General features: G+C 32.4%; 1 protein-coding gene across 2 annotated transcripts in view; it reads left to right on the top strand.

Moving 5' to 3' along the window:
• Positions 1–10,954, top strand: part of LOC106458408 (probable 3',5'-cyclic phosphodiesterase pde-5) — a 99,450-nt gene that overhangs the window by 35,442 nt on the left and 53,054 nt on the right. For both annotated transcript variants that reach the window (XM_022384617.1, XM_022384618.1), the window contains exons 9-11: positions 5,245–5,303; positions 7,467–7,517; positions 10,742–10,800. In XM_022384617.1, the coding sequence (XP_022240325.1) occupies positions 5,245–5,303; positions 7,467–7,517; positions 10,742–10,800 (169 nt within the window). The remainder of the gene's footprint in view (positions 1–5,244; positions 5,304–7,466; positions 7,518–10,741; positions 10,801–10,954) is intronic.

Here is a 10,954-nt window from a genome sequence, read left to right on the forward strand (position 1 = left end):
AGATCTATAGTCAGCAACTGGAACGTTTAAATCAAGCCCTTCATGAGAAACGACCTTCACTCATCAATAGGAAAGGTGTTCTTCTTCTTCTCCACGACAATGCACATCCACATGTGGCACGTTTCACACAACACTAGATTATAGAGTTTGGTTAGGAAGTTCTCCCTCCACTCACCATATTCTCCAGATATGGCACCATCAGATTACCGTCTTTTTCGTTCGCTGCAACACCATCTTACTGGGAAAACGTATGCAAATGTGGAAGGTGTTAAAGAGAACATCGATATGTTTTTTGCTTCAATGCCAAGTGATTTCTTTAATCAGGACATTAACAACCTGATTGTAAGATGGAAAAGCATCATCAATAAGAATGGAGACTATTTCATTAAATAAATGTTTTGTTTTGATATATAATTTGTCGGGTTTTTTCATCTAAAAAAAGCGACACTAATTTCTTGATGACCTAAAACATTTTAGTCCAAATACATCTTTAATTGTCGATCAATCGTAAACTACTCGCTTCTAATTGACAGGAAGCCAAACTACTTAAACTACGTAATAAGATACACACTGAGTTTTATAGTATTATATTTATTATTGACACATTGATATAATTTTTATATTTTAATTACGTTTCGAAAAATGTTTATTAAGACAAATAAAATGGCAACATAACTTGAACAAAATTTTAGATTATGGTATAAAATAATTTGAAAAGAAGACACTGGTGCAGGCAGGCATGTAGATCAATGTTATTCTCTCGTATCAAACCATCAAAATTCAATTTGATTAAAACTAATATTTCGCTTGGCTGTGACTTTAAATCTTGGATATGTCTAATTTTGACCTATACATAAACGTTCCGCAGGCTTGATTTTACGTTTCGTTGTAAATAAAGCAGCCAATTACGATATTAAATAAGTAAAATAAGTTATGTTTATTTAACATGTATGATTCAAATATACCTAGAAGAACCATCTCATTTTGTCTTAACTTGTTTTAGATATTTTTGTGTAGTTTTTATCATACCAAATTCTTGTTAGTCTGGGAGCCACTCCTGATTCTTTCGACCACCTTACTTCACTACTAAAACTTGTAAGTGTGGCTTAGGTTTTTATTGATATACTGATTAAGAAACAAATCTGATTTAGCGAAAGTGGCCAAAAAAATCCAAGATGGCTACCAAAGCTTAATTAGAAACTCATTTGTTTTCATCATTTTGAAGCTCATTAATTCAATAAGTCTGGATTCGAATACTATGGACAGAACAATCAATTTTAAAGTGTTTAAACACTCGAGTTTGTCATAAAATCGCTGCTAAGCCTTATATTGCAAGTTTGGGCTTCTTTTGGCAACTAATGGTTTCAATCGTAGGTTCTTCTGTCATTTTTTTTTCATTTTTGTACCTTGTTAAGCTCAAGATTTACTATGTTTATTGCCACTGAATGCACTTGACCTTTTTCTGGTTTCTGTAAACTTTTTATCATTCTCTGTCCCTGCCCACAGCGGTATGTCTGCGGACTTACAACGCAGAGCACATTGTGTAGCTTTGTGCTTAATTACAAACAAACAAAAATTTCTGTCTCTCTTGTGAGTAATTTATGTTCCTATTTACTAAATACATTTTATGAACCTAGATCAGTATCTGCCCCCCCAGTGGCACAAGGGCATGTCTGCAGAATTACAACGCTAGAAACCGGGTTTCGATACCTGTGGTGGACACAGCACAGATAGCCCATTTTGTAGCTTTGTGCTTAACTTCAAACAAACAGATCAGTATAACCTTGTTTTTGTTCTTCAGTCTGTATTCATATCTTAAGATTGTTCTTCATCCATTTCTATCCTAGCTCACTAATGTTTAATTCGCCCATACATTTCCATGAAAGATAGCAAGATATCTTCATTTTTAGACATTTACAATTTCTAGAACAATCACGAGTGCACTGACAGAAACATTCATTTCATAGATTTACCGGACAGTTATGTGTCGTTTTTAGCAATGGCCGCACACAGTAGAAAAGTAGCGGATATTGTTGATGTCGACTCATCATCTCTAACCTAGTTCACGATTTGAATGATAGCTCTAAGCATGTATACAACAATACATGTATCAGCTATTGATGGATGATTTTAGGGTTCGGCATGTGAACATACACGTGAACTGTCTAAAGAGTTTAAACTGTTAAAAGATCGTTTTTCTATTCAAACTGTTACCCCTGTTCTTCTTTTATACTATATACCGAGTCCACGGTTTGCCACATACTGAAAACATGGAACTTTACTATTATCAAAAATTAATCCGTTTGTATCACATCCTTTTATTGCATCTAGAAATAGGAGCATGTTTTGGTTGTTTGTATTCAAGCTTTCATAAGTAATATGGAATGGTATGAAATATCTTTAGTGTTAATGTACAACTCATTTGTCCACCATTAATAAATATATACTGAAATTACGAAGATCTCAGTGTCTAAAACCAATGACACATGTTTAATGACGCTTTGGGCCGTGTCTTATATGCACAAAGAACCTGGTCTCTGCCTTCTGATGAGTGCGTGACAAAGACACAATATACTATCTGCAAGCACTATTTTCTTTAATTTACAAACATAAACTATAGATGATTATCATTACTATTCTAATTGTGAAGAATGTCTTCTCAGTTGAGTTCAAGTAACCCTGGACACTCTCTCTGTTTGCATCTTCTCATGCGACAGCCATTTGCTTGATCTCCTCGCTTTCTTGATAAATTCGATGGTACTTGTCCGAAACCAAATTAATTTCTTCTTCTCTGTCATCTCTCGAGATTGATCGCAGCTCTTTTGGAAACACTTCGCTAATTTTTTTTTAAGTGGCTGTTGTTTGTCTGTAACAAAACATGCTCTTGGAATGTTATATACAATTTCATTCCAGCACTAAATCATCTAGCACGTATCATATTTTGTAATTCTTTTCTAACTTTTTTCGTAATGTCTGTGTATTATTTTTGACAAATTATACACTTCGTAAAATCTGTAGAGATTCTACTCTTTTTCTCAAGTTGTCATCTTTTTTAGAAAAAAAAAACCTGTACAATTTCAAAATCTTTGGGTCCTCTGTATCACTCAGGTACAAAAATGGGTCCATATAAAGTTGAACAAATGATATTAACTTGAAAGATATAATTGTAAAAATTCTGAAACAAAAGTAAAATTAGAAAAAATCATTTCCAATGGCCATATTTAGATATTTTTGTCAATGATTTATATAATTCGTTTTTTTATCTAAAGTTTTATCTAAATTTTATCTAAAAGTTGTTTCTAAAGTATGGGCAAGTACAAAAAGACAACACAACTTCATTTAAACGAGAAAAATACGGTTTATTAAGCTGCTATTCATGGAGAAAAGAAGACATAAAAATATCAAATTTTGGCGACCATGTTGAATTTTAACCATTTTCACTGATTCCATTTTAATTGTCCGATTTCTTATACATGATATAAAAAGGTATAAAAAGTTTATTACGAATTATAACATAATAACGAATCACGTGAAAAACACAGATCTGAGTAAAAATTGCTTCTTGTAGACATTACGGTCTCGGATTAGCTAATGGATTATTTATAAAAGAAAAATTTCTACTTTTTCGTATTTTATATTTCGGTGCCACACATTGTTAAGAAAATTATTACTATATTTTTTTGTAATATTTTTCAGTCAAAAAATTCTCAGAAACAAAATGTTTATTCAAAACATAAGAATATATAATGGTTATAATAATCTTTTTTATGTAGGTATAAATTCACTAATCCCATAGTCAAGGAACTTTCTTTTGAATTATTTTTTCTGAAAAACGTTTTAAGTAATAAACGTAATGCTATCATATCATCATCATGTGTCATCTGCTCGGAGCAGGTTGACTGTCATGGAGCGCCATTGTTCTCTTCTTTTCCCCATTCTAACACAGTTACTGTATGATCTCATCCAATCTCTGATGTTATCCATCCACATTCATTTTCCCTTCTAGCAACAGTCTTTGTATTCCATTTCTTCTAATTATATGTCCAAAGTAGGCACAGTTTCTTTTCTTGATAATTGATAATACTGTTCTTTTAGTTTTCATCATTTCTAATACTTGTTCATTAGTCTTATGTTCTGTCCAAGATATTTTCATTACTCTCCAATAGGTCCACATTTCAAATGCTATAATCTTTTTAGCAAACACTTTAGATATTGTACACGTTTCAGCACCTTATAATAGGGTCTCTTCCGTGTTATGTTAATATTTTTAACATGCTGTTAAATACACTCCTAGCTATTTCTATTCTTCTTTTAATTTCCACGTCGCTCTTACCATCTTCAGTTCTTATGTGTCTTAAATATATGCAATTTTTGATTTGTTCAATTGATGTTCTCTCAAAAGCTGGATTGATTCTAGGTACATCTTGGTTCTTAGTTACTACCATTGATTCCATAGTATTTTCCTTTTTCATTTATTTCGTTTTCCAACTCTTGTAGATCTGATACACTTAGAGTTAGCAATGCTGTGTCATCTGCATATCTTAGGTTGTTCATGTTCTATTTCTCTAAATATTTTTTTATGTATAGGTTAAACAAAGTAGACGATAATATATATATATATCCTTATCTTACGCCTTTCTTGATCTTAAACTCTGCGGTTACTCCCTGTTTTGTTCTTACTACTGCTGTTTGTTCCCATTACATCTTGGTGCAAACCTGGAGATCTCTCCAGTAAGCAATGCTATTATATACCTGAGATAAATTTTACTAGTAATAACCATAAAGCAACTAAAGGTAACTTGTGAAACACGGGAGAAAAACAAACAATTATTTCTAAGAACTCCCAATGGCAGTCTGTTTTTGTAATTTTTATAATAGAGTTTAGAAAACACCAATAATTTTGTTTTTTATGCATGGAAAACTTGTAAATAAACAACAACAAAAAACACTGCATTTCATTTCGCTCACCTAGCTATAAAAATCTAGGAGAAAAGTTACGTTGTGATATGGAGTTTTTAAGGTTATCGAAATATAACTTACATTGGATTCACTTTGCAACATTTGCTTCAAATATACAGTTTATTATATTAAGAAAAAATGAAGCGTTTACATTATAACGTACAATTTCTTTCAAATAATGTTTTTTATTCCTATATCTGTATTTTTAATAGATAAGATAAAGGAAATGGAAAGAGGAATGATTAGAATTAATATAGTATTAACGTTATTTATTGTCGGCTATAGGAGTTCTTGAATTATATCGTAACTCAGAGGAAGGTCCATTTCATGAAGAAGACGAAGAGGTAAGATGTTATTAAAAGTCACTGTTGCTAGGTGTAAAGTAAATTTCATAAGACTCTTGGCCTAAGTCTAAAAATAGATGTATGTCTTATGTTATATTATGAAAATTTGGAACGAAAAGGAATCTAGCTTTATTTTATAAACAACAAAACAAAAAACTACTAACAAGAGGACCTGATAAACCGAAATTATCTATGTGTTATTTAATTATCTAATCAAAATTGTATATTTTTTAAGTATTTAACGTCAGGCTACGTGTCAGGCACAATATCTGCTAACGTCAGGCTATGTGTCAGGCACAATATCTGCTAAAGAGATGGACTAATGAATAACTATTAATACTTGTAAATCTAGTTTTGTTGCTGTTTTTTTATATTGTTTCTGTTCTTAATTCATTTGTTGAATATATTTTATATGCTAAGGGTATTTGTGGCTAAACTGTAAATATAATAGCAATATATAACTAGCATACTTTCCTATTCTAGCATGTAAATAGAGTGGTGATATTTATTTAAAAGGTTAATGTTACGTCTAGCACAGATACACTAGATTTTAATTTTCAGTTGCTCCTCCTACTTGTGACATCGAAGAACAGAAAAAAAAACCCAACCAAAATCATCAAATGTTAATTGTATATTTATATTTTTGCCATGACTCTTATATGTACTCATCATTATTAAACGTGAACTTCTAATTACCACAGCATGAAAATAGTTATTAACAAACAAATCCAAAGGATTGAAATTTCATCTATTCACTTAATTTTTCAAAACATGAAAAGCTATAGTGTAATCAAAACTTAAGTTCATAAAGCTTGAATGTTCTTCTAATGACTGCTAAAAATTTTAATTTTTAAAAATATAAAATATCTTGGTATTGGCGAAAGGCCTCATCAGCACTGGATATGGCAGATATAGTGTGGTTGACATATTATAATATATTATCCTTTGCTTTCACACATAAGTTCTTAAAACAGTTAATTTATCAAATTAGAAATATAATTTTCGTAATCTTTATATGCTAAACAGGAATTTTTTTATTAACACCGTTAGATGGAGCTTTTAATTATATTTCTCTAATTCAAGTGCAAGTTAACTTTTTTTTTTTAATGGAAAAAGTTAACACTTTGAAGTTTAAAACATATTTTTCCTGGATTAACAGCAGTTGTTGATTAAGAAATGAATTTTTACTTCAATAATGTTACGATCATTAAATGTTTACAACAGAATGCATAAAATTATCAAATATTTATCATAAACAATACTTTGGCAATGAGCAATACGACGTTCGTTGGTTATTACTTCACAGTTACAATAACATTAATCAAGAATCAGTTATCATAGTGGGTATATTTATGAATGTGGTTTCTGTCCGAACAATCCCCCAAAAATTATATTTTTGAACAAAATGATGGAAATAAATAACACACAATTCTGCAATGAACAATTTATCAGAGCGCAGTTAAAATATTTAGTACAAGTAGATATCGTTGCCCTGACTGAATTTACTTATGTTAGTATTACAGTTTTTTCAGATATAAATATGGCAGTTTATACGTACAAACACGGTAATTCCAAATATTTCTTGAGGGTGACTTATAAATATTGAATTATTATATTAAATCTACTGTATGAAACAAAGTGTGTGTCCGGGAAAAAAGTACTCGGTCGAATATCCGTGATTTCATATCTGTTCCTTATACGTTTCCACATTTCTTGATCAATCAGCACCAAACTTGACACAGCTATACAGGATGACATGAGGAAGGTCATAAGGGGGGGGGGGGGCGTGGACCCCCATCTTATTTCATATTGATAGAATTCTTCAAAATAATGTCTTTATTTTCAATATTGGTACCTTCATGTATTTGTATTGCTCTTTTAATGTTTATTATGTTAATAAAACAAAAATAGAAGCACAATTTCTTATCCTTTGTTACAAACGAGTTTTCATTTCACCCGTTCCACGGACGGGTTCTCCAGCTTGTAATTGATAATTGCTTTGTTAGGCTAACTTTAAAATATAGTAGTCAACTAAAGTTTAAAGTAATTATTTCATATTGGCTTGCCATTTTTGCATAAATTAATGATTATTTTAATATTTTTTTAGTTTTACCTTTGAATGTTAACGTAATGAAAAATTTATGGAAACGCTTCTTTTATCAGATTATCAACAGTTATTTAGTATGGGGAGGAATCGCTCTTCACTATGCCGAGGTAAGCATACAGTATACAGCATATAAGTATACAGTAATATTTAATGGAATTCAACAGAACCAAAACAAAGAGATGTGAGAAAAATATAAGAAGAGATCATTTTTGTATCCAAACTCTAACTTCAAGTTCTACTACTGTTTAATATACTTTATATTTGTTAGCGCTTTTCAATAACATCAATAACGAAGTCTAAAATGCAAAATAATCAAAAAATACTAGCTTCTATTAGAAACCGCCGTCCTTCACACGCGTTACCCTCTTCTAACCATCTTTATTCATTGGCAGGACTTCTGCAATTTCTTTCTAGTTCGTGTCTTCTTTAACCCCATCTTTCCAAGACTTTACTAGTCTTCACTGTCTTCTCTTGCTGGCTACTGACAGCTTTAATGTTCTCCTTATTACTTCTTATTCTTCACGTGACCGAACCACCTCAACCTCGCTTCTTTTGCCTTTTCCTCTATTCCACAGATTCGTTCCATTTCCTTATTCGTTCTCTTCTTTTTTTTTTCAATGACACAGCCATTATCATTTCTGTTCTTATCGATAAGCCGCCTTATTTCTTCTTCGGGGTCTCGGCTCTGTACTGGTGTAATCATGATATTTCAGTAACCTTGGTAACCTTTTGTCACAGATGACTGTAGCTACTTCCTTACATTTCTTCCATCACTTCTGGATTTTTTCCCCTCACAACTGGATTGTACTTCTCAAGTAATTGAGGTCTTTTATCTGTTCCAGTGGCTTCACGTTTACGTATGTGATCTTAACCTTCTTCTTTCTACCTCTTCCACTCACCATGACTTTCGTTTTTCTGACATTCAAACTTCTTCTGCAACACTTTAACTTCCGTTTATAACTCCTGTTCACTTTCAGTTGTTAGGACCAGGTCATCAGTAAATAATACTTCCCTCGGGGTCCCTTACGATAATCAAAGCATTGATGACAAACAGCAAAAAGATCACGACTGACCCTTGGTGCAGCCCAACATTTTCTTTAAACTTGTCTGCTTCTCCATATACCGTCTTCACGATTGTTGTCGCTCCTTCACAACTGGCTCTCACTAATCCGGTTGGCTTTTCGGGCACTCCTCTCTTATCGGAAGTAACAGTATACTAATTTTCGTGGCACCCTGTCATACGCTTTCTCCAAAACTATAAATACATGGTGTAACTTCTTATTTATTTCAAAGTACTCCTCTCGCAACTATTGCAGAATGAAGATTGTGTCTATTTTTCCACTCCCAGTCCGAAACCTAAACTGTATTTCGTCGATGTCTAAGATTTCCCTTATTCTTTTTTTCCAGAGCCTTTTATTTTACTTTCAGGGATATTACATGAGTTTTATTACTCTATAGTCTTCATACTCAAGAGCATCTCCTATTTGCTTGTAGATGGGTATAAATCGGCTCTCTCTCCATTTTGCGGGCATCCGCCCTTCCCTCGAGATGTTCTTTAACAGGGTCCGTACGTACTCAACTCCATCATCTCCTAGCACCTTGACCATCTCAATGACAATCTTTGATAGACCTTCTGCCTTGCCTGTCTTAATTTTTCTGTTTGCTTATTGGGCCCCCGCTCAACTGATATCCAGTACTGGGCCAGCTATTGGTAATGTCTCCTTCAATTCTTCAGCCTCAGTTTTGGTATTGAGCAGTTCCTCGTTGTACTGTTTCCATTTCTGTTTTACTGCCTTTTCATTCATCAGGAATTTTCTTTCTTTTTTCCTTAATTACTTTGATCATTGTGATGTTTCTTTTTGCCAATTCCCATTGCTTATCCATTCTGTATACCTTCTTCTCCCTTTCTAGTATTTCCATGTTGTCATACCAACTTCTAATTTTCTCGTTCTTCGCTACTGCTACCATTCTCTTCGCCTCGTTTCTTACTTTTGTGTACATCATTTATGAACAGTCATCCTTCTTTATCTATCATTATTTGAAGAATTCTTACTTTTTCCTTGATAGTCTGCTGTATTTTTTCGCCCCACCACAATGCTTCCATGTGTTCAGGTTCTCTCCCTTTAGTTTTGCCGCAAGTGTTTTCTGCCTCTTGAACCAGTACTTTCTAGATACTCTGTAGATTTCCAGCAGTCTTTCGTTTCACTGCCTCTCATCAAACAATAATTACTAATAGCTATCTAATTCTTGCAGAATTAAAGCGGTAAAGGAAGGTGAATATGCGTTGTTACTGAAAGCTTTCTTTCACTCTGATATGAAGACAACTCTAATTTGTACATACAGAGACCTAACATACTGTTGGTAGTTATGTGGCTGTTGTGGCATTTATTAAAAGATTTCTTTGACTCTTCACAAAGATAGATGCTTTTTTTACATACTTCAACGCTTTCAGTGCCCTTAGAGTTGTAAATTGGGACTAGAATGACATAAACATAGTCTAAATTTAGTCAAAGGTCTTTTTTTTAATTCAATACACGTTTGACATCTCATCATTGTCTTAGAAGTAACTTGTTATTAAGGTATGCGATAAAAGAGTTAACGCGAACCTAAGATGAGAATTCATCTCTAATTAATTTTTTGTCTTCATATGTTTCCCTACATACATCCAATATCTTCCAGTTAGTCTCCACAAGCTGTATTTCGACACTCTTAATTCAGTTTTACGAGTTTTATTGCTCCTGGGCCACCCTCCATACTTCTGTCGATTTGGAGATTCAAATATTTCTTTTATTGGAAATTTTTAGGTATAAAAGTACTAAGTGAAGCTTATATTAAATATTCCAATCTATTTGTAACTGAAATGAAGTTAATATACACAGTTCGTCAATTAGACTTACATTTCCTTATACAGTTTCTTTCTAGAAATATAAAGAGTAGTTTGAGAAAATAAAACTGTCTCGGAGGTTTCTGAGAATACGTTGCTTTTTTCTAACAGTTTTTTTTTCTTGCAAATTACTTCAGTAATAACTTTACTTAGTAAAACAAATATATATATATAACCTTTATGTACTTACAATTGTGATAACTGTAGCTTTAAAGTCCTTTTTGACTACACTTTTTTTTTGTTGTTGTTGTCAATTCCAACTTGAATCTATAATCAGATATTTCGCCGTTTTTAATTTATTAGATAATTTTACACTATAATTGCCAGGTCGGTTTGACATGATAATTTTATTGTTTTCATTTCCAAACATTTGTATCCATCTGTAACTAAATAACTGGAAAATGTGACAAATATTTTGTTTTGTAAACACAATATTTGCAATTTCAGATGTATTCGAAATTGGCACGACAGAGAAAACTCAATAATTTCCTCCTGGCAGTTGTGAGGTAAGTTTAAATGCGTTAAGTTTGTAAAAATGGATGACAAATAAGAAACTTTAGTAAAGTTTTGAAGATGTAGGTTAGTAATTTTTGAAGATAGCTTTTATATGCGGAAACATCTGTTAGCTGAGTTCTTGCACAGATCTTAAAATATAACGTT

This window comes from Limulus polyphemus, unplaced genomic scaffold (genome assembly GCF_000517525.1).
Source record: "Limulus polyphemus unplaced genomic scaffold, Limulus_polyphemus-2.1.2 Scaffold458, whole genome shotgun sequence".
In the NCBI taxonomy this organism is placed as follows: domain Eukaryota; kingdom Metazoa; phylum Arthropoda; class Merostomata; order Xiphosura; family Limulidae; genus Limulus; species Limulus polyphemus.